General features: G+C 54.5%; 1 protein-coding gene across 4 annotated transcripts in view; it reads left to right on the top strand.

Annotated features, from left to right (window-relative positions):
- Positions 1 to 891: 891 nt before the first annotated feature.
- POFUT3 (protein O-fucosyltransferase 3) overlaps positions 892 to 22,424 on the top strand; it is a 62,128-nt gene continuing 40,595 nt past the window's right edge. For 3 of the 4 annotated variants that reach the window (XM_027770559.1, XM_027770558.1, XM_027770557.1), the window contains exons 1-2: positions 892 to 1,229; positions 5,992 to 6,286. In XM_027770559.1, coding sequence (XP_027626360.1) covers positions 1,149 to 1,229; positions 5,992 to 6,286 — 376 coding nt within the window. In that variant the 5' untranslated portion in view covers positions 892 to 1,148. Of the gene's footprint in view, positions 1,230 to 5,991; positions 6,287 to 19,379; positions 19,692 to 22,424 lie in introns of those variants that run through there. The other variant, XM_027770560.1, reaches the window with a different exon arrangement.

The following is a 22,424-nucleotide window of genomic DNA, read 5'->3' as shown; positions in this document are numbered from 1 at the left end:
GGGAGAAAGGGAGGAGGGAAGAGGGAGAGAGAGGGAGAGAGAGGGAGGGAGGAAGGAAGAGAGAGAGAGAGAGGGAGAGAGAGGGAGGGAGGAAGGGAGAGGGAGAGAGGGAGGCAGGCAGGCATTGTGGACGTTGTGAAAGACCGATAACCAACCAGGGGCCAGAATTCCTTCTGTTGTGCTGAAGTTGGCTTCTTTGGGGCACTGGGCGGTCAGTTGATCATGATCATTTTTGACCCAAGCCTGCACCTTTATTTTTTCTGTGTGAGTGTGTGTGTGTGTGTGTGTGTGTGTGTGTGTGTGTGTGTGTGTGTGAGTGTGTGTGTGTGTGTGAGTGGATGGTCCTGGTGCTTTCTCCTCTACTCCCTACCCCTTTGACACCTAGAGAGAAGGAAGTGATGTCCTGGAACTCAGTCTTCCCATGGCAAGGGAACTAAGTGGAAGGATTTTAAGTGTGGAACCTGGTGGAGCCAGCAGGTGGCGTGGTGGCTGAGGCACTGGACTCCCACGGGCCGACTGTGGTTGGGTCCTGGACCTGGCGCCTTGCTGTCTCTCTCACTCTCTCTCTCTCTGTCTTTCTCTGGTGAGTGCATGTGTCTTATGGGAAATTTTAATAATAACAACAAAAAATAAATATATATATATATTTTTTTTTAATTGGGGACCTAATTGTTGATCGACACTCTCTAATGGGCTGCTTGGCCTCGAGTGAATCATAACCCCTTTCTGGTCTTGGTTTTCTCACCTGTGAGTAGAGTGTTAGGACGACCCCATCGCAAAGGTTCTTCGTGGCTTTAGACCTCTGGGTCTCTCCACGACAGGCCGCAGGACTGCGAGTAACTGGCCTGTGCTCAGGTGCTCTGTGGCTGAGACGATCTGTCTGTTGCAGACCGTGGTGCCCGCCGTTGGAAGACTGTCCCGCTGGCTTGGTGATAGCTCACGAGAACCACATGCTGTGCCTGCTCCGTGCCAAGGCCAGCCCGCACCAGACCTCGGGTCTCAGTCCTCCATGGAGTCCAGGCCCCAGCTGGAGCAGCAGGGCACGAAATCGGCACCCAGATGGTTCCTCCGCGTGAAGTTGCCTCAGGCTGTGGGCAGACGCCAGAACGCCTGGTAACTGGCCGGCCTGCCTCCCGGGGCAGGGCAGCATGGTGCGGGTCCGGAGGAAGAAGCTCCTGGCCTCCTGCCTGTGCATCACAGCGGCCATCTTCCTGCTTGCCACACTCCAGGTACCAGGGTTTGGGGCGTGTGGTGTGGATTCCGGGGCCTCTGCCTCCCTCCATGCCCTCCCTATTTTAGAACTTTACTCTTTGCTTAATTTTTCATGAATAGGGAAAATATATTTTTCCTTTTTAACAGATGAAGCTGAAGTGTAGTGATTGGGTGTACCAAGTAGAAACCAAGTCATCAAGATCAGGTCAGTTTGTGACCTGGTAGGGCCCTGGTTTTAGAGACACAGAAGGCGAGCTCTGTCTGCTTCGCTGGGTCGCAGTCTCCTGAGACTCCTGTCGTTGGGACTTGAACGATGGTGCCCATGGGAGCAGAGGGCTGCTGAGCGCAAAGGCTGGTCTGCACCCTGGAGCGAGCGGAGCCCGGACAGCTGCCTGAAGAGATGCCTTGACGTCCTTAGACCAAGACTGGGGAGGGACTGAGTCACCCCAGAACCCCCATTCGTTTTCTTTAGCCAGTTACACTGTACTTTGCTGATTTAAAATTAAAAAGTGCATATTGCAGGCCCAGCAGACGGCATAATGATTACGTTGCTGGACTCCCATGTAGTTGACCACAGTCCCAGACCTAAGACTCACGCCGGGTGCATGTGCATGTATGTGTGCCTAAAATCCCAAGAGGAAAATGGAGGAGAAGCGATTGTGGTGTGGCCATCCCCCCTGGGGGGGGTGATTTTTCACTTTCTGTCTCTCCATCTCTGTCTCTTTAGCGAGTGCACACACCCTACAGCAAATATCTCTCCCCTTAAAAAAAAAGTGCACAGTGCAAGTGTAGATGTGAATCAGACATATTTTACACCAGTTCGAGGACCACAGTCCATTTCACACCCCAGAGGACTTTGAAAGGTTCTTTGTGGAGGTGAGTAGTTCAGCTGTGGGCTCTCTCTACAGATTCTCTCTTCGGATCAGGGCCGAAGCAATGTGGAGGAAAGCACTCGGGGCCCAGGTGTGGTGGTGCAGGGGGTGCCCCTGCTCAGGAGACGAAGCCACGTGGAGGCCTGGATTCTGTTCCCAGGCAGACTGGAACAAGGCAACGTGGTTGCCCACGCCTGTAATCCTGGTTAATAGGGAGGCTGGGCAGAAGGATTACCACCCAGAGAGACCCTGCCCAAAATGCCTGTCTCTGTGTCTCTCTCTTCCCCTCTGTCTCTTCCTCTCTTACTGGTAATGGAGAAAAAGCACTCTGGCGAACACTCTGGCACTGTGCCACTCCCACCTGCTCGGGGGCACATTTGACCCCTTCCCTGTCTGTCTTGGAGGCACACCGGGGACTGGGCTGTCTGCTGCTCCGTGGGTGGTTGTAGGGAAGGCCTGATCTCCCTGGTGCTGAGTTTGGCTTGTGATTTTCAAGCCACTGGGTCTTGGACTTGAACCCTGGTTGACCATATGGGAGTCCAGTGCCTTAACTACCACGCCACCTGCCAGTCCCCTGCCCTGCCTTTTACTCCATGTCCCGGCTCTGTAGAAGACACTGGGCCATCATCCTTCTGAATTGCCGGGTCGTGGACTTGGCTGATGGTCTTCATAGTTTGCTTTCACGTGTCCCTCTGTCCTCCCATTTTTCCTATGGCCCGGCAGTGATGTCTGAGAATATTATTACTTTTTTAACGTTCACTGTAGGGTGCATGCACTTGCCAGAACAAGACAGACAGAGAGAGAGGCCACGTAAGAAAGCGCACCGAGAGGGATGGCCATTCCACAGTCCCTCCTCAGGATCTCGGACATGCATGCACACATAGCTGGTGTGTTTCTCAAGCTGCTGGGCCTGGGACTTGAACCTGTAGTCAACCCTATGTAATCCAGCTGCTTTAACCTTCATGCCATCTGCTGGCCCCAATAAATATTAAAAAAATAAAAAAACAACAGAAAACATTTGGCAGGAAAGTCTCTCCTGAAGATGACCTGTTACCTGTAAGTGAGCATACCCTCACAGAGACGCTGGTCAGGGCGTGGCCAGACCTCAGCTGTGACGCTCACCACCCACAGTTTCCAAAGTCTTTCTTCTAAGTTCCTGGTTGGACACTTGCAGGGGAAGGCCGGGTATAAAGAGAGTTTGCGGCTCTCTATTCCAGCACGCCACCGGGAGGAGCCACGTTATTGCCGTCCAGGAACACTGAGGCGGACTTCGGTCTCCGCGTTTCTGCTGCTCCGATGCCCCCTGCGTGTCACAGGGGACTCGCGGTGTTGTGAAGCCAGTGCGCTCTCACTCCCTTTGCCCACTCGGCTGTCACTGCATGGTTGTTGGTTATTTTGGCCTTGGATACCTTAGAGGGCCTAAGGAAAGTTACGGGCATTCTCCAGGAGCTGCAGACTCCATCAGGGCCAGTGGACCTCTCCCCAGCACCAGGAGCAGCCAGCACCGTGGAAGGCCTTGCCCTGGGCTAGGGAAGTGGGCCCAAGGGCCACACAGGCAAAGCTCCGTGGCTGACGGGGAAGGCCGACAGTGCGGGCGCGGGGACCTGGCTGTGCCTGCTTCATGTGTGTCCCGTTCTGGTACAGTGTTTGGTCATGCAGACAGGTCTGCCCATCCTCACCATGTTCCATAATGCCTTCCCAGTGCAGGATCTTCAGCTGGGCGAGAACAGCTGTCCCAGGTTCCTGCTGCAGGTACCCTGCCTTGCAGGTTGCTAATACGGATGGCCCAGCCGAGGCCCAGACTTAGACCCCCTGCAATAAAGAAGAAAATGGGGCCGGAGGTGGAAGGCCATGGGAGCCCAGAGTGCCCGGTCCCTTATGTTCATAACGCAGACTCTAGGGAAATTGGTTTAATTCTGTCTGGCTTTTAGACAGAGTCTCACCATGCTGCTGAGGCCAGCCTCGGGCCCACATGCCTCTGCCTCAGCCTCCCAGGAGGCTGGGATCCCAGGAGCACCTCTGTGCTCGACTTTCAGGTTGTGCTGGGACTCAAACCTGGACCTCCCTGTGGTCCCAGTCTGCAGAGCACAGAGTCTTAGCAGCACACACCACCTTGACTGGACCTTCAGGGAGTTTCTCAGGACTGCTAAGGTTTGATTTCTTTCTTCTTGGTAGAGTTGCGTGCGCGCACACGAGAGAGAGAGGCGAGCACCCTGCCATCGAGCTCTCCAGCCCTCTGGGTCCTGGGAACTGGGCAGGACAGCCAGGCTGGGTTTGGACCGGTCACCGTGTGGGGTGTGGCTTCTCTGGAGTAGCACATTGTGGCCGCACCACGGAGCCGGCCCCGTAGGGACTTTGATGCTGGTATGGCTTCACCGCGGCGGCCCTGCGGCAGGTGTCCTTGAAGTGTGCTGCGGGGCATGACTCCTTTCGTCGCAACACAAAGAAACCACTTCGTCATCTACACCCCATTTTCCCTAGAGTGTGACCTCTAGTAGCAGTCAGAAAATAAGCTTGTCGGGACCAGCCGATGGCATAATAGTTACGTTGCTGGACTCCCAGGTAGTCCGACTACTGTTTAAGTCCTGGACCCAATGGTTGAAAATTCATGCCAAGCACGCACATGTGTGTGTGCCCAAGATCCCAAGAGGAGAATGGAGGAAAAGGGATTTTCGGCATGGCCATCCCCCCTGGGGGGAGAGTTCTTGCTTCCTGTCTCTCTGTCTCTCCAGTGAGCATGCACACCCTATAGCAAAAATCTCTCTTTAAAAAAAAAAAAGAGAAAATAACCTTGTTATAGGTTTATTAAGAGACAAAACTACTGGGGCCAGCAGGTGGCATGTTGGTTAAGGTGCTGGATTCCCACATGGCTGACTGCATAGTTCACGTCCCAGACCCACCTGCTCAAAAAACATGCCAGGTGCATGTGTGTCCAGAGTTCTGAGAGGAAAATGTGGAAGAAGAGATTGCAGCATGGCCATCCTTCCTGGGGGATGATTTCTCGTTTTCCTTCTCTTTCTCTCTCTGTCTCTCTGTAGTGAGTGTACGTACCCTTTTGCAAAAGAAAACTAGAACTAAAATAATAATAATAAGAGGAAGACAAAACTATTGGACCAGCCTGTGGTGTGGTAGTTAAGACAGCTGGATCCCACGTGGCTGTTTGTGAAGTTCAAGTCTCGGACCTGGCAGCTTGAGACACATGCTGGGCGTGAGTGAAAGGAGAAATGGAGGAGATGGTGGTGGCCTGGCCACCCCCGTTGGGGCCTTTCTCACTCTCCTCTCTGCCCTGCTCATGCCCCCTAGCAGATTTAAAAAAGAAAGGAGCAGACCATCTCTGATGCTGCAGGTGGTGATAGCAGGAGGGATGTGCCCTCAGCGTCCCAGCTGGTAGACTGTCCACACCACAGTTCCTGGAACCCAGTCCTGTGTGACTTGATGTACAGGTGGGCTCAGTGTGACATGCCCCGAGCACAGGGATGTCACCCTGTATCCGTGTGGTCCCGTGTGGCCGCCTGAGTCCTTAAGGAAGAGCACCTGTCATATGTGGTCAGAGGGAGGTGATGTCTGACCAGAGCGAGGTGGAGAGCAGCCTTTGCAGAGGGAGGAAGGGGCTGGGCCAGGAACGCTAGACGACCTTGGAAAGGAAAGGCAAGGAAGCAGATTCTCCACAGGGGCTCCAGGAGGAGGCAGCCCTGCTAACCCCATGGCTTCAGCCTGGGTGGCCTGTTGCAGGCTCTGACGCCCAGCTGATAAACGCACGATGACAGACATGTGTTGTTTCCCGTGACTCGGTTGGTGGGACGGGTCAGAGCAGCAGCAGAAAACCAGCGGAGGCCAGATGGCTGAGAGGAGGCGAGATGTCAGAGGAGGGTCATCAGTTAGGCCCTAACAGCTGTCTTCTCTTCAGGTCGCCATCGAGCTGGGGAGGTTCCACAAGAAGATGTTTAAGGTCTCCGGTTTGCAAGGTGGACTCACGGAAACAGGGGGAGGGCCTCGCCACCTCGATGCCGTCCTGAGGAAAGAAGTGCTGACCTGGGACGGGCTCACGGAGTTGGGCCCTGAGAACGTCCCTGTCATGCTCTGGTGGTCCCCCCTGACCGGGGACACCGGGAGGCTTGGCCAGTGTGGAGCCGATGCGTGCTTCTTCACCATCAACAGGACCTACCTGCACCACCCCATGACCAAGGCCCTCCTCTTCTACGGTAGGTGGGGCACGGCCTCCTCCCCCTGCGGCCGTCTGGCCTGGGGCAGCCACTCCGCAGCCCTGTGCTGGCCAGAGCTCTGCTGCAGCACCTGAACACCAGGACTGGCAGTTCACAAGGAGTGCAGACTCCCTCAGTCCACGGTGCAGGTGTGGAGGGTCTGCCGCGCAGGGCTGAGGCTGGTGAGTGCCTCTCGCTGGGGAAGCTGCCGAGTCCTCAGACGGCCCAGGGCATTGCACGGGGAGGGGGCAGCATGCATGTCTGGTTTCTCTGTCTCCAAAAGCCACCGGGATTCAGTCGTGGGGGCCCACCCCAATGACCTTATCTAACCCAGTCATCTACGGACCCCGCCCCTTACTGACACATTCGAATTAAGTTTCCACCCTCTGGGGACCAGCAGATGGCATGATGGTTACATCACTGGACTCCCACGTAGGTGACTGTGGTTTGAGTCCCGGACTCAGTGTCACAACTCACGTCAGGCGTGTGTGCGTGTGTGCCCAAAGTTCTAAGAGGAGAATGGAGGAGAGGGGACTGCGCGTGGCCATCCCTCCTGGGGGCTGATTTCTTGCTTTCTGTCTCTGTCTCTCTCTCTCTGGCAAGCACACGCAAAAATCGCTCTTTAAAAAAAGTTTCCACCCTCTGAAGACCTTTACAATAGCAACCACATTTCAACACATGAGTTGGGGGTGCATATTCAAACCATAGCACCTCCCAAGACAGAGATGTGGAGCTTCCAGAGAAAACACTTTCTAGTTTGCATTTTCTCTGTGGAAGGCCTAGGCTTTAGTAAACACAGCAACACAGTGGTGGCCAGCCCGGCCACTGAGTGCGACGAAGGAGAAGAGGCCCTTCTCACCCTGCACGGGTCGGTGCAGTGCTTGTTGGAGGGGCAGTCGGTGAGTCGGCATTGCTTGTTCTGCGGACTCCAGTCCAGAAAGTCGCTTCTGTGGATAGCCAGGACGTCCACTGCCACATGGAGGTTTGCCCGGACACAGGCCAGCACAGCTTTACTTCCTTGGTGTCAGATGTGGCTCTCAGGCTGCACAGCGGGGTGGGTGGCAGGTGAGGAGGCTCAGTCTGCGTGGCCCCCCGTGGCTTGAGTGCAGCCCGGGCGCTCTGTCGGTTGGGTCAAGAGCAGCACTGGATGCTCCCAGGGCCAGGCCTGCGGTGTGTGGCTGTCTCAGTGCGTTACAGTGGGGCAGTGGGAGACGGGTCATCCAGGACCAGCCCCTTCCGCCCCCACCCTGGTCTATGGAGGAGTTGTCTTCCATGAGGCTGGTCCCTGGTGCCATGAGGGTTGGGGACCGCTGTCCCAAGGTGTCCCTGTATATCCGTCTTGTCGGAATAACTTACGGAACGCCTTCCATTTGTTGGCGATGTGGTGAGTGACAGTTTCTGATGTCAAGGATCACTGTCTTGAGAAAGCGCTCACCCAGCTGTGTGCAGGGCCCAATGGCCTGTGAGCCATGGAGAAATGTCAGCACGTCCCGTAGAGGTTCCGAGACGGGAGAGACCACAGCCCTCCTCCAAAGCAGAGACACTGGACGTGGGCCTTGAAGGGTGCTGGACTTGGCTTGTGTTGGTAGGAGGACAGTCAGAGTGAAGCAGCCTGAGTGGGGAGGCACGGAGGAGGAAAATCCCGAGGGACTCTGAGGCAGAGAAAGGAGTTGGCCGACTTGGAGCCTAGCTATGTGCAGGGGAGAGGGCAGGATCGGGGTACGCTGGGACCGCGGCATGGAGGACCTTGAATGTTGGCTGAAGATTTTGTACCAGGGACCCGCTTTGTAGTGCAGCGGGTAAGCGCAGTGCAGGGGAAGCCTGATCCCACACGGCCAAGCAGGGTTCGAGCCCCAGCCCCAGCCGCAGCCCCCGTACATGCTGGCTGCACATGCCTGAGCCTGGACCTCTTCGGGAGGGAGAACTGGACGAAGCAGGACTGCGGTGGCCAGGCTGTGGTGGACGGCTCTGCCTGGCTCTTGTTCGCACATGTGTGCAGCACAGACGCATGCCCTTTATGGCATAGCAGCATTTAAAAATGAAGAAAGATTTTGCATCAAGTTCAAGGATGGTGGTAGGAGTCACTGGAAGTTGAGCAGCACCTTAGACGTGACTCAGAACACTGAGGTGCCGTTCCTGATTCCGCCGACCTTCGTTCCCTGAATGCCTGTGAAGCACGCGTGCTACTCGTGAGGAGGGAGATGGCAGGGCAGCTCGTTCGTTCTCGTGCTAGGCGAGCTCCTCCTCCTCAGGACGGTGTGTTCTCAGTGACAGTGCAGCCTCTGCTCCTGTTTTGACCCTTCCCTGTGTCCAGCACGGCGCCTGGTACATAACTGTGCCCAGGAGGCGTTCCCAGAGCCCGAGACCGAGGCAGAATGCAAGTGTCCAGCCCCTGTTTGTGACGGCAAGGAGACGGGGCTCAGGCAGGGGAGGATCGCGCCAGGTCTGCGTGATGCTCAGCAGCAGCACCAGGCAGAGAGCTGAGTGCCCTCGCAGCCCGCCGGCCTTGGGGTGGACACGCCTGAGTGCGGTGAACCTGGGCACGGCATGGCATTTCCGAAGTGTTTCAGGTGCTCGGTTTTTAACAAACTAGATTAGAAATTCAATGCAGTGGTAAGGTCTGCCGAGCCAGATAGAATGAAGACAGCACACTTTCTGTTCGGATTCCAAATTCTAATTAAGTAGGTCACTGGAAACCGCACAAGGGACCCGGTGCTGCAGGACCGAAAGAGGACAAGTGAAAAATGATGGCAGTATCAAAAGCTGACCTAGTTTAGGGAAGGAAACTCGAAGGCTTACATGACCTCGAAGTTCTTGTCAACCAGAACCTTTTCGATTCTGTCTGTCAGCTTCGTAACCTACTTTCTTCTTCTTAGAGGCACTCATTTACTTAACATAAACGCGTCTGGAGTAGTGAGGCTTCACCCAGAGAATGCAGCCACAACTGCATGGTTCGAGCCTTTGAGAAATGAGAGCATCTAGCTACTAAACGATTCTCCGAAACAGAAATTAAGCAGCCATCAGAGGGTAATTACCATTTTTAACCACAGGCCCACTGTTCCGCGTCAGCATACACAGCCATGTTCTCACATATGACAGGGGTGGCTTACACACGAGCTCCTGGGGAGAGAGACGTAGGTGGTGGAGTGCTCTCCTCGGGAACGTGGGTGACTCTCTGCAGGGTGGGCCTGCAGGTCAGGATACGAGTGTCCACCTCCCAAGAGGCTGAGGCCAGCTCCCAGGCTGCCCGACCAGCTTGTGGACTCATGGTGCCTGGCCTGGGGTGTAGCTCCTCTGCCCCAACCGTGCTGTTCAGGGAACTCGCTCGAACATGGCCTTAATCACTTTTCACAGTGACCCAGCAGGTGGTGTGGTGGTTAAGGTGCTGGGCTCCCACATGGCTGACCATGGTTCAAGTCCCGAATCCAACAGCCTGAAAATCACACCAGATACCTATGTGTGCATGCCTAAAATCCCAGGAGGAGAATAGAGAAGGGACTGCAACGCAGCCATCCCACCAGGGGAGTGATTTCTCATTTTCTCTCTCTCTGTCTGTTTTCCTGGTGAACTCATGTCTTCTTCTATGGCAAAAACCTTAAAAAAAAAAAAAAAGCCTCACAGGTAGGAAGCAGATGGAACCCAAGCACAGACCGAAGGGCTTGTCCAGATCACTGACGTGCTTGGAAGAGACTCACTTGCTCCTAACAGAAAGTGTGCGGTCATAAGGCCCAAGTCCCACTTCTACCTGGGAGAAGACTTGGGGGGAAAGGGCAATCAGTAACCAGGCAGCAAGTAAGAGGACTTCTTTTTAAGGTTTACGATCTGCCTCTTGTGCAGGGGTGGGGGGAGCGACAGAGAGGCACCCCACAGGTCTTGACACCACGACCCACCCCTGACATCTCAGCCAGCCCTGGATCGTGGACACATGGGTGCCGGGGCGCTCAGGGCAGTCGCCGGTGCAGACCTGGCGCCCTCCCGTGGGCCAGCCTCACAGAGCACCATGTGCTACCGCCATTCCGGGCCGGCGCCAGGCGGGAGCGCAGCAGCAGCAGCCGGACCCCTGGGAAGCGTGTTGCTTAGACGTATTTGAGTGCCTCTTTAGAAGCACCACCAGAAAGGATGTGTGTGGTGAGCCCTGGCATGTGCAGACGAGGGCAGGGTGGGATGGGGCAGGTACTGCTATTTACTGTTACTGGCAGGATAAAACTGTTCCACTTTTTTTTTTTTTTTTGAGAGGTTTTTGCTATAGGGCATACGCACTCGCCAGAAAGACAGAGAGAGACAGAGAGACAGAGAGACAGAAATCACCCCCCGGAGGGTGGCCACGCCGCAATCTCTCTTCCTCCCATCTCCTTTCGGATCTTGGGCATGCCACGCACACGTGCCAGGCATGAGTTTAAGCCACCAGGTATGGGACTCGAACCACAGTCGATTACATGGGAGTTTGGCAACATAGCCATTACGCTAACTGCTGGTCCTAACCAAGACATTTTTTATTAGGAAATAGTTAAACACAAAGGCAGTGACAAATTATTTGTGATATAATTCCTAGGCTATTTTACTTTTGTAAGATACCTTTGGGAAAAGTGCTGGTTACATAAAGATGTTAGTATTTCTTAGTTACTCTTTTCCTTCCATGAAAACATTACGTGCTAATATTAATTGATTTTCAGCCTTTCCAGCTGAAATACAAATCCAGACCGTTTTCCTGGATGTTTGCTGTGGGGACAAAGGCTTCGCAAGCCTCGCAGTGTTCCGATTTTACAACAGCGCAGTCAGGACCATGAATATTCTTACATTGTTTTTCTTATTGAACCTCCCCTTCCTTTGACAGTACCTCTAAGAGGGTCTTCATGCCGCGACCCTGGACGCACCTGGTCCCAGTCGTGGGCCCTCTTGTAATGCTTTGAGGCTTTTGTACAGGGCCTGTCTGGGGTTTCTTAGAGCAGGCGTGTGATGTGGCAAGAGCCCTGATGAGAAATGAGAAGGTGCCAGTTCCAGTTCAACTCCAGCTGAGTCACGTAGCCTCGAGCAGTTTGCCGAGCCAGCCTGGGGACGTGGTCCCAAATCCGAGCTGCATCTGGACCACCTTCCAGGTCAGAGCGGCGCTCTGCTCCCACCCAGAGCGAACTTCGTCCAGGGGACCGGTCTGGGGCCTGGTTATTTATCAGGCTTCCCGGGGCCCCGTGGTGCCGTGTGTGGGGTGGGGCGGCTCCTGACTGATCTCACGGTGGCCTCCACTGGTGTGGTTTCTGAATGCACGTGAACTCGCCCAGTTTCGCCACGGGGATTTTCAGACATAGCTGAGGTTTCTGTCTCCTCTGGTTGCTCATAGCTATGATTTATTTGGTGCTGGTCTCTGCTAACAGAATATCTAATTATAGCTTTGTGCCTTGGGAAGATGAAACCCTCTTTAAGATGTCAGCCTGGTAACAAAGTTGTCAAGGATGTTTGTGTTGAGACTGGAAGGCTGTTCCTCATCAGCGATGTGAATTCTGATGGCTCCTTCAAAGGCGCTCTGTGCTGAGGGTGTCCTGTGAGCCCGTGGGCATGGCTGCTCTTCGGGGAGCATGCGGCAATCGGTCAGGTACAACACCTGGCGACGTCCGGAGGCGTCAGAACCGGGCCCCTGTTTAGACTCAGACTTCTGTTACGGGGGTGACCTGGGGGAGGGGAGAGCGCGCCAACGCCGACCGAGTGCCTCGCCCAGGGTGATGGCGGAAGCTGCCGTGGAGCCGTGAAGCCACGGGGCTGAGGGGGCTCAGGCCAGATGGCCTCGTTGTCCGCCCAGTGCACAAGTTCCCACTTCCCTTTATTTATTTAAATTTATTTATTACATTGAATCACTGTACATGTTTACAACGTACAGGGTGGTTTTCCCAGCATGAACGCAGTGGCGTTGGTCATGTCACAGGTGTCACCATGTCATTATCATGGACAGACTCCTTTTCATCTTTGTGTCCTGTAGGTGCTGCTCTTCTCCCCCCACCCCCGATTTAAAATAGCCTCGTCATATCCCCTCTGATCAATGTCCAAAGCTCCTGGCTTGTGAGACTCAAGCCTTTGGCACATGATTGGCTAGAGGGAGAGGCTTTGCCAGTCACACCTACCCTCTCCTGCTCCTCCTCAGCCGCTCCAGGCTCGCGGCTCATGAACTGTGGACACCCAGCATGCTCTGTTTTGTATTATCCCTTGGAAGGAAGACGCTGAGAGTTGATTCACGTGAGTCGAGCTGTTATCAAGCAGGTTGATGGAATCTCTCTCACGATAAAACAAAGGCAGGTCTAATTTTATGCATTCCCATACTGTGCAGAGATGATGGTGACACTTTCTGGCAGGGAAAGGGGTGCAGTGATGCACACTGTGACTGAAACCGTACATCCCAAAGTGCTTGAGAACCCTGTGGGTGGTGGAAAGACTCAGGTTCCAAGTACGGAGATGCCAGGCTGAATCCCCGCCACCTCCTTGTTCTGTGTGGGACGTTGGTACCTTGACTTCACCTCTTCGAGCTTCTCTCCTTGCGAGTAAAATGCAGATGGCGAGCCAACTTCGTTAGCATTTCTGTGCACTGTAAATACAGGTCCTTTCTCCTGTGTCCTCCCTGGCAGGCTGCCCTGCTGCAGTTGGTGGAGCCTGGGGTGCTCCAGGACTCCCCAAGGACTCTCTCACCCCCTCAGCTAGACTCTCAGCCCTGGGCCTAAATGCCCAGTTCTTTGGGCAGTTGTGTATGCCCTAGTGTTGACATACAGGGAGATATCTTGTACTAAGTGTTTCGGACCAGCTCATGGAATAGTGGTTACATGAGCTGGGTCCCACATGGCCTGCTGCGTGGTTAGAGTCCCAGAACCAGTGGCTTAAACACTCTGGGTGTGAGCGTGTGTGCACACTCTTTAGGGGAGGGAGAGATGGAGAAGAAAGGGTCGTGGAGTGGTCATCCCTCATGAGGGGCCTTTTCTCTCTTTCTTTCTCTCTCTCTCTCTCTATTTCTGTCTCTATCTCTTTTTGGTGAGTACGTGTGCCCTCTGGCAAATTTCAAAAACAAGTGTCTTAGTATGTAGGGGCTTTAAAACAGGTGTGGAAAATGGAATGAAAAGATAATTGATTTCCGTAAACTGTGTGAGGCACGAGGAAGGTGTCATGAAGTGGCCAAGCACCGGGCCTCCCAGTGGGGTCATGAGTGTGAACGTGGTGCCCCACGGGGTCCACATTGTGCCTGATGGGAGCGTGGTGGGCACCCGGAGTCAGGAGTGCCCTGCGACTTCCTGGATTTGCAGGTGGCTCTGGGTCGATACTAGACACCATTCACTTTCCCCTTGAGTTGCAGGTTCTTACCTCCTGAAGTTCAGTGTGAAGGAGTAGAGGTGAGAAGGATATGCCTCCGTGGTTCTGTGTAAGCTGAGGTTGGATTCCAGGCACAGGTCATTAAATTCAGGGTTTTAACTTTCATGATGTGAAGGTCACGGGACATTTCCTCTCTGAGCTGCGCTGCGCTTTGCAAGATGGAATGCGGCAGCCGTCCCAGACCACAGAAGGCACCGCCCCTTCTTCCCGTCCTGCCAGGTCCCTGGACATTCCCCTGGGGTCTTGTCTCTGGGGTCTTGCCTCTCAGAAGCCCCCAGGGCCCACTAGAGTGCCAGGAGTCGCCCAGGTGGACAGCCCACGTGCAGACAGGGGCACTCAGACGTGTTCTCCGGACCTTTCCCGAGGACGTGAGTACGGGCTCCATTCCACTGGTCCCCAGGCTCCGCCGTGCTCAGGTCAGGCTGCAGGGTCCCTCATGTAGCTCAGGGCGCCAGGAGCCCGCGGGGAACCCTGCCCTCCTTCCCGCCTGTCGGCCAGCGCATTGGGACATGCTCTGACCCTGCTGGGAAGTGCTGAGTGAGGCTCCCACTCCTGTCTACTTGAGCTCCTCTGTGACACTGCGGTCTAACACTCCATGACCTTCTGCGAGCCCCCACCTGTCTACACCCCACCTCGCCTGCTGCCCTGCCCTGGCCCTCCTGCCCCCGCCTCCCACACATGTTGCTCCCTCTCTGGACTCTTCCCCCCGCCCTCCCCTCAGCCTGACCACAGCCCCAGAAGCCTTTTGACCTCCCTGACATGGTCAAATCCCCATCATGGACCCTCGGTATTTCAGGAGTGCTCGAGTCCTCGTGTCACGTGTGCCGACACGGTTGTTTGACCTCTGCCTGGTTTTTGCTCTGAACTGGAACTCCATGGGCACAGGAAGGGAATGGTTGTGCCACTATGTCTTGCGTCCCTGGGACCCGGCACCTGCGGGCATCTCTGGACCCAGTGCTTGCCAGCACACACCGCCTTAACTGCCCAGCTGGAGAACCACACCGAGACTCCTGTGGCTGTTCTTCCTGGTGACAAGCGGGGGCAGCAGAGAGCTGCAGGCGTCCAGGCCTCAGAGTGCCCTGTGCTCAGCACGTTTGTCAGGCTGTCTGTCCACCGAGGAACTGAGCCGAGAGGAATAGGTGAAGTGGAACTGAGAAGCCAGAGGACAGGTTAGCCAAAGGAAAGGGAGTATGAGCAAGCAACGTCTAGCTGGAGTGAGGGAGCTGCAGTCCTGCCGGGGCCCTCTCCTCTGGACCTTAATGGGGCTGAAAGGAATCCGCCCATCACTCCTGAAAACCACCTGGAGCAGACCGGGCGGGGCAGGCCGGGAGGGACCAATTTCTTCCCGCAGGCAACAGCTGTGTTTTTAAGCTTGTGGGGTGGCCGCAGTGGGAGTGTCCCTGCCTGGAGCTCAGGGCTACAGGTCAGCCAGGCTTAGGACTCGGCGGGCAGGGGGATGGCCCGGAGACCCCGTCTATGTCAAGGACGGGGTAGCAGGAAGCTCAGCCCTTCGCTCACGTGGGAGACGGGGCTCTTGCTCAGTTGCCGGGACGTGCTCTGCACACGCTCCTGTGGCCATGCTGACTTTTGAACCCTAACTACCTTGGCCCAAAGACCATGCTCTTCCTCATGTGCCGTGATTTATGTGCCCTGACGATCCTGCGCCATGTCGGCATGTGAGTCACCCCGGGAACGTGCGCCCCTGCTTAGACTCGCTGGGTTCTGGCAAAAGCGTGCACAGAAATACATGCTGCGTGTCCAGCTGCCGGGCCACGTCTCTGACGGACTCGTCATTTCAAATGGCCGAGTCCTAGATGGCGTCTTTGTGCTGAAAATCACAGAGCTGTTCACTTGGTTTTATATGAAAGACACAAGCGTGTGCGGTGTCTTGGTCGAAGCAGTCGAGTGAGTCCCTGTGCAGAGAAGAGCATTTCCGCTTAGAGATCATGAGGCAGAGTTAGCACGGCCTTAGAGCTAAAGGATTTCTGATCTTGGGCCGGCCACGCGGCCTACAGAGGAAGGGAGCCGGTCACACAGCCGATCACACAACTCAGATCCCACCCCTGGAGGCTTCAAAACATGCCAGGCACATGTGTGTGCATGTGTGCAGGCACACTCAAAATCCTGGCAGGAAGGAGAAATGGAGGCGCAGGGATTGTGTCTCTATCCAGCAAGTGCGTGTACCTTCTGGTAAACTGAAAAATGAAAAAAAAAGAATTTCTAACTCGAATGTGACCACCAGAGAAGGAGAAGCCTTGCACGCCCTCTGAGAGCACTTCCCAACAGAACAGCCTCATTGCAGGTACTGGTTGCAGCAGGCCTGAACCCCCAGGCCTCCTGGTGAAGACGGGAGGACATGGACATGGGCACAGGGGCCAAACCTCCTCTCGCCAGGGCTTGGGGTGCTCTCCTGTTACCTACCCGGGAGAGAGAAACCTCAGAACTGAGCACGTGCCAAGTTTGGGCAGGGACATATGTGCCCTTACCAAGTCGTAAATAATGCTTGGCAAGAGAAGGCATTCTTCTCGTTGAAGGGCAGAGTGCGGAGAGAAGCAGGGGTTCGCTGCTGTGTCTGTATTTTCTCTTTCAGGAGTGGGTGGGAGGTGACAGGTGAGCCTTTTGTCATTTAGTCCCCACTTCCCCTCCCACAACGATCTAGGTGCTGCCATCGGTGTCGCCTTGTTCACACTCCTAGGATAATTTGGCTTGAGCAATGATCATTGATAATAACGTCCCTCCTATGTGACCACAGCACTGTGTCACCTGAAAGAATGCTTCAGATCGCCCACAGTGGACGAGACCTGCCCTGAGGTCTGTCACTGCTAGGCGCACCCTGGCCCTCAGTGCCCCACCTGTCTGTTCAGCCCGTATTTAGTTCCTCCGGCACTCGTGGGCTCGGAGGAGCAGTGGCTCCTTTTCCCAACTGGGCAAGCCGTCATCCAGCGCTCAGAGACCACTGTCCTCATCCGGACCTGGCTCCAGGTCCTCCCTGCGAGCCTTGGCGTCTCCAGTGCAGCCACACTGGACAGCTAAGAGTCGTGGCCCAAGTTTTGGGTCCTGTTGCCCTGGATATTAATCAATGGAGGGGACAGAAGACCCAAGACGAGGGGAGAAGTGGCATTTGAAGAGTTAGGTATGGCCAGTTCACAGAATCAGAGCCGTCCTGTGAAGTGGCGCTAGAGGGCGGCATGCACACTGAAACCTCGCAGCGGCCAGTGGGGCTCTGCCACCCACCGCTTTCCTCCGCCAGAGCTCAGTGCTGTGTGAGCCCTCCTCTCCTCTCCTCTCCTCTCCTCTCCTCTCCTCTCCTCTCCTCTCCTCTCACTGCATAAATGCGGGGACTACAGCCCTTTGAAATTGTATGCCATAAAAATACCTGGAGAGGATGAAGAATTTCATTGATTTAAATTTTATAGAAGTACTATTTAACCTTAATTTAAAAAGTAGAACAGTAGTATTTAAAATTTCTTTGTTTTCTATAAAGAAAGCATTCTCTTCCCCTTTCCTCCATAGCTCTCCCTCCTGTAGTATCTTCTGGAATTTTTATGTATGTTTCTATTTAATATGAGCATAATTGGAACCATAGATGGCGTGATGGCTATGTCGCTGGACTCCCATGTAGTAAACGATGTTTCGAGTCCCAGACCTGGCGGCTTAAACTCATGCTGGATGCGTGTACGTGCGTGCCCAACATCCTGAGAGGAGCGTGGAGGAGAAGGGGATTGTGGCATGACCATACCCCCACGCTGGGGGGTGATTTCTTGCTTTCTGTCTCTGTCTCTCTCCAACAAGTGTACATGCCCTATGGCAAAAAATCTCTCTTTAAAAAATATGTGCATGCCTAAAATTTCTTGTTGCAGGTGATTATTTAGTTAATTTTTTTAATTTAAAAGAAATTTTTAAAGGTTTTGGCCTTTGGGTGTGTGTGCTTGCTGGACAGAGACAGACACAGTGGGAGGGAAAGTGACACACCCCTCCCCACAGAGAGAATGGCCACAGCTCAATCCCTTCTCTGTTCTTCTAGGCTCTTTGGCAGGCATGCACACGCACCCAGTGTGATTTTGAAGGCCCTGGGTCCAGGACACCAACTGGGCTAGCCATGTGGGAGTCCAGCGACGTAACTCACACCATCTACTGGCCCCTTTTAGTTCATTTTTAATGAATTTCCCTTGACACGTGTATTTCTGCTCCCCCTGATCTATCTAATATGGTTGAGTTTTGTTACGTGTGAAACCACCATTTCCAATAAAATAGTTCCTAGGGCAGTTCCATATGCAAATGAGAAGGGTTGAATGACACCCAGCGTGCCCACCTTTGCTCCTTCTCACCTCAGCGGCTGTCAGTGTGCTTACATGCTCGTGTGTGCGTGTGTGTACGTGTGCATGTGTGTGTGCACATGTGTGCATGCACGTGCATGTGTGTGTGCATGTGCTTATCCCCATGCATGCCCCCCTCAGCTGTTTCATCTCACTTTACCTTTAGGGCCCACGTTACTGAATGTAGCTCACAGGCCCTGACTGCCCCTCTCTACAGGGAGCCACTCAGCGGCTCTCGGCGCATCCACAGGGTGGTGTGGCCATCACCGCATCCTCTGAGCTTCTCAGCGCCCCGGAGGGGAGCGGGGTGCCGGTCAACAGTCCTGCCTTTTCTCCTCCTCCCCAAGTGCTAGGAAGGGACCCATCTCTGGTTCTTCAGGCCGGCTCTGGACACTCAGAACCCACACTCTCTTTCTGTGTCTTGTTTCATTAGGGTAACATCCTCCAGGCACCATTTAACCTCAAAGGGCGGGTTTCCCACTTTTTAATGGCAGAACAATTTCCCCTTGTGCCCGCCATCTGCCTGTCCCTCTGTGCCACGTTTCTTTCTCCTTTCTTCTGTCGACGGGCCCTCAGGTCCATTCCCTACCCTGACCACTGCGGGTCGTGCTGCAGTGACTCGGGAGCAGGTGTCTGGCCCCATGGCCCTTCCCGTGGCTGCGTACCCAATAGTGGGATTACATGGCCCTTCACATGGCTGCGTACCCAGTGGCGCGATTCCATGGCCCGTCCCGTGGCTGCGTACCCAATAGTGGGATTCCATGGCTCTTCCCGTTGCTGCGTACCCAATAGTGGGATTACATGGCCCTTCACGTGGCTGCGTACCCAGTGGCGCGATTCCATGGCCCGTCCCGTGGCTGTGTACCCAGTGGCGGGATTCCTGGCTCATACAACAGTTCAGTTTTTAGTTTTTTTGAAGAACTTCCTTACCAGTTTCCATAATGGCTTGTTTACATTCCCACCAATAGGGGGCCCCTTTCTCTACATTCTCACCAACATCTGTTCCCTCTCTCTTTGAGATTTGCTATTGTAATGGGTGAGTTTCGATCTGCATTTCCCTAGTGATTAATGATGCCAAGCACTCTCTCCTATACTTATTGGCCATTTGTATGTCTCCTTTTGAGAACTATTCATTCAGGTCACTTACCCATTTTAATCTGATTTTTCTTTTTTTGCTATTGAGTAGTTTGAGTTTCTTATATATTCTCGCTATTACTCCCTTGTCTCTTCACCCTGTTGACTGTTTTCTTTGCTGTGCAGAAGCTCGTAGTTTGGTAATTCTGTTTGTCTATTTTTGCTTTTGTTGCCTGGTTTCCTTTTTTTTAGAGTTTGCCACAGGGAGACAGAGAGGAGGGAGAAATGGAGAAGGGATTGTGGTGTGGCCATCTCCCTGGGGATAATCTCTCACTTTTCCTCTCCATCTCTATCTCTCCTAGTGAACACACGTGCCCTATGGCAGAAACCCCCAAAAAGATGCCCTGTGTACTCAGTGGGATGGGTTTGCGCTGTGCTGTGTTGTTACTGAACCAGGGCTCCGATGTCCACCGTGTCCCGATGCATGTGGCCTGTATGACGTACAGGGGGCGAGGCTCCTGGTGCCCATCCTGCGACGAGGACCCTGGCCTTGTGAATGCCTGCTCTGAGCTGTGATGGTGCCCGCTCAGTGCCGTGACGAGCCTGGGCCCTGAGAAGTCTCCGATGTGCCCATGAATCCAAGGCTTAATGTAGAGCTGGCTCCAACCCGACTTCCAGACTACACCCTCTCAGTTTGGTGTGCTGGTATTTGAAATTCAAAATGAAGCCTTCTTTTGTTTTGTTTCTTTTTTTGTGTAATTTTAGAGTCTGTTTTCTTCTTAGCCAGAGGTGCAGTGCAGTTTGTCCTTTGAGACAGAGCCACTGGTACCATCAGAACCGGCACACCCTCCTCAGCATGTCTGCTGAGGACCCAGTTAACAGAGGAGAAATGTGAGCGCCTGGTTCTTTGGCCGCCTGCCAGCTGCGCGTAGACTAAAACCACTTTGGCATCTCCGTTTCCCCCTCGTCCGGCTGTTACTCTGCCGTGGTTTCTGTATGGCTCTGGATCAGTGAGTGTGCGATTTCTCTCATAGCGTCACTCGCCAGCTCTGACGCTCTAACTCCATGCATGTGAGCTCAGCCATCTCTGTGGGGCCGTTACTTTTCCTGTGCACTGGCTCCAGGTTACTGGGGAGGATTTGTTTTCAGGTTTGGCATGGGAATGGCCGGGGCCGTAATACCCAGCGGCCCTCCTCTGCTCGTTATTGGAGGGGGGGGGGGCTGGACGACCTGGTAGGACACCCGAGTGAAACGGCCGTCGGGGTGGTCGCCAGGGTCTGATCCGGGGGCCGGCGCTGCCTGGGGCCCTGTGTGCCAGCTCAGCTCGGACTGCGGACGCCTGACTTGGCTCCGAGGCTGCTGGGCCAGGATCTCAGCCACGAGCCAGACTTCATTACCCACTGTCGGGTGGGACGGTGGGCCCATAACTTTCCATATCCCAACCGGGAACCGGTTCTGGGAAGAGCCTGGCTGCCGGCACAGTGCAGAGTGCCTCTTTACTGGCCAGCGGGAACCAGCAGACACTTGGCACGTGAAGTGTGTGCACACCCGAGCCCGCGGGTCTCGGCCCTTGCCAAATGTGCGTCCAGAGGGAGACTTCTGGCTTTTCACTTGAGAACGTTCCAGCTCAAGCTCATGGAGGCTCCCGGGGCTGCTTAGAGCTTGGGCTGCTTTCCTCTCCCGACCCCGGGAGCTGGTAGACCTGCTGTGCTCTGGCTGTTCAGTCCCACCCAGATTGCCGCTGTGCCTGTGCATTACTGTCCCCTGTGTGGGGCTAGGATACAGAGGGGTGGGGAACCGAACCATGGTGGCTCCCAGGTCAGAGCGAGTCATACTCGAAGTCGAATACAGGAGGACTGCTGCCCCATGGAAGGGACGCCGAGGATGTGTTTTCGCTCCCTGGTTCTGCCGTTTCGCCCTCCCTCTGTCTGGAAATCTGTGCCATGTTGCCTGGAACATACCGACCCCCAGACAGGCCACACGGAGGGGACGAGGCGTCGCGATTGGAGCAGAGCTCACCTCCTGGGCCAGAGTCCCTCACAGCTGCTTACCCCCGCATGCAGGTGGTTCAGGTGGCCTGCTCCAGGGCATTACTCGAAGGCACTGGCGGGTCAGCATCCCTCCTGTGGAGCCGGTCCACGGCCTGGGTGAGCTCCTGCTCATTACAGCAGCAGAACCGCCCGGAACGGGGACATTCCTACGCTTTTCTTTAGATACTTCCGGAGCAGGAATCTGTACAACTTTCTGTGACTAAGGGCTGTACTCGTCTGAGTAGAATTTGAATTTATCTTCCACAAAGAAGGGGGCAGTGGGCTGTCCCCCAGGGGCCTATGAGGACAGCTGGAAGTGGCCGTAGCGCTCTGACCTGCTCCAAGCCTCTGTCTAGCTCACCGACCCTGCCAGCAGCAGCCCCGGCTGATGCTGCAGTCTGTCCTGAGTCTTTGTGGTCCTGGAGGGACTCACTCCTCTCTCTCTCTCTTTTTTTTTTTTTTTTGAGAGGTTTTTGCGATAGGGCGCATGCATTCACCAGAAAGACAGAGACAGAGAGATAGAAAGTGCGAAATCACCTCTCCAGGGGGGGATGGCCGCGCCGCAATCCCTTCTCCTCCACTCTCCTCTCAGGATCTTGGGCACGCATGCACATGCGCCTGGCCTGAGTTTAAGCCACTGGGTCTGGGACTCAAACCATGGTCAACTACATGGGAGTCCAGCGACATAGCCATTATGCTAACTGCAGGTCCCTCCTCATTCCTCTTTTTAAAACCAGTTCTTTAAAGGTGAAATACAGGGCCAGCAGAGGGCATAGAGGTTACATCACTGGACTCCCACATGGTCAACCGTGGTTCAAGTCCCGGACCTGGTGGCTTGAAACTCACACCAGGTGTGTGTGCATGTGTGTCCAAGATCCCAGCAGGAGAAGGGATTGCAGCGTGACCATCCCCCAGGGTGATTTCTCACTATCGCTTTGACAAACGCATGTACCCTAAGGCAAAACCTTCTCAAGAAAACAAAGATGGGATGCACACCTAGTAAATGCACACATTTTAAGCCTGCAGTTGGTGCCTCTGGACACACGTGTCAGGAATCACCACCTAAACAAGGGGCAGAGCCCTGTCAGTCCAGAGATCCGGTCAGTCTCCTCTGACCACGCCCCTCAAGGCAGCCGCTGATGGCATTTCTGTCACTGGAAGGTTGGTTTGGCCAGGTTAGAGATTTCATGTAAGCTGAATTATGAGCTCTGCAGGCCCTTCAGGAAGTTCATGAGAAATGCATAATACGGGAAAACTATGCATGCATTTCAAAACTTTTTTACACCAAAATAAACTCGTACTTCAATTCCATTTTCCACGAACTTTTAGAACCCCCCCCCCCCCACCCACCCCCACTTTAAACCCCCCTTTTTTGCC

The sequence above is a fragment of the Tupaia chinensis genome, unplaced genomic scaffold (genome assembly GCF_000334495.1).
Source record: "Tupaia chinensis unplaced genomic scaffold, TupChi_1.0 Scaffold000144_1, whole genome shotgun sequence".
In the NCBI taxonomy this organism is placed as follows: domain Eukaryota; kingdom Metazoa; phylum Chordata; class Mammalia; order Scandentia; family Tupaiidae; genus Tupaia; species Tupaia belangeri.
This window is presented reverse-complemented; position numbering and strand designations above follow the sequence as displayed.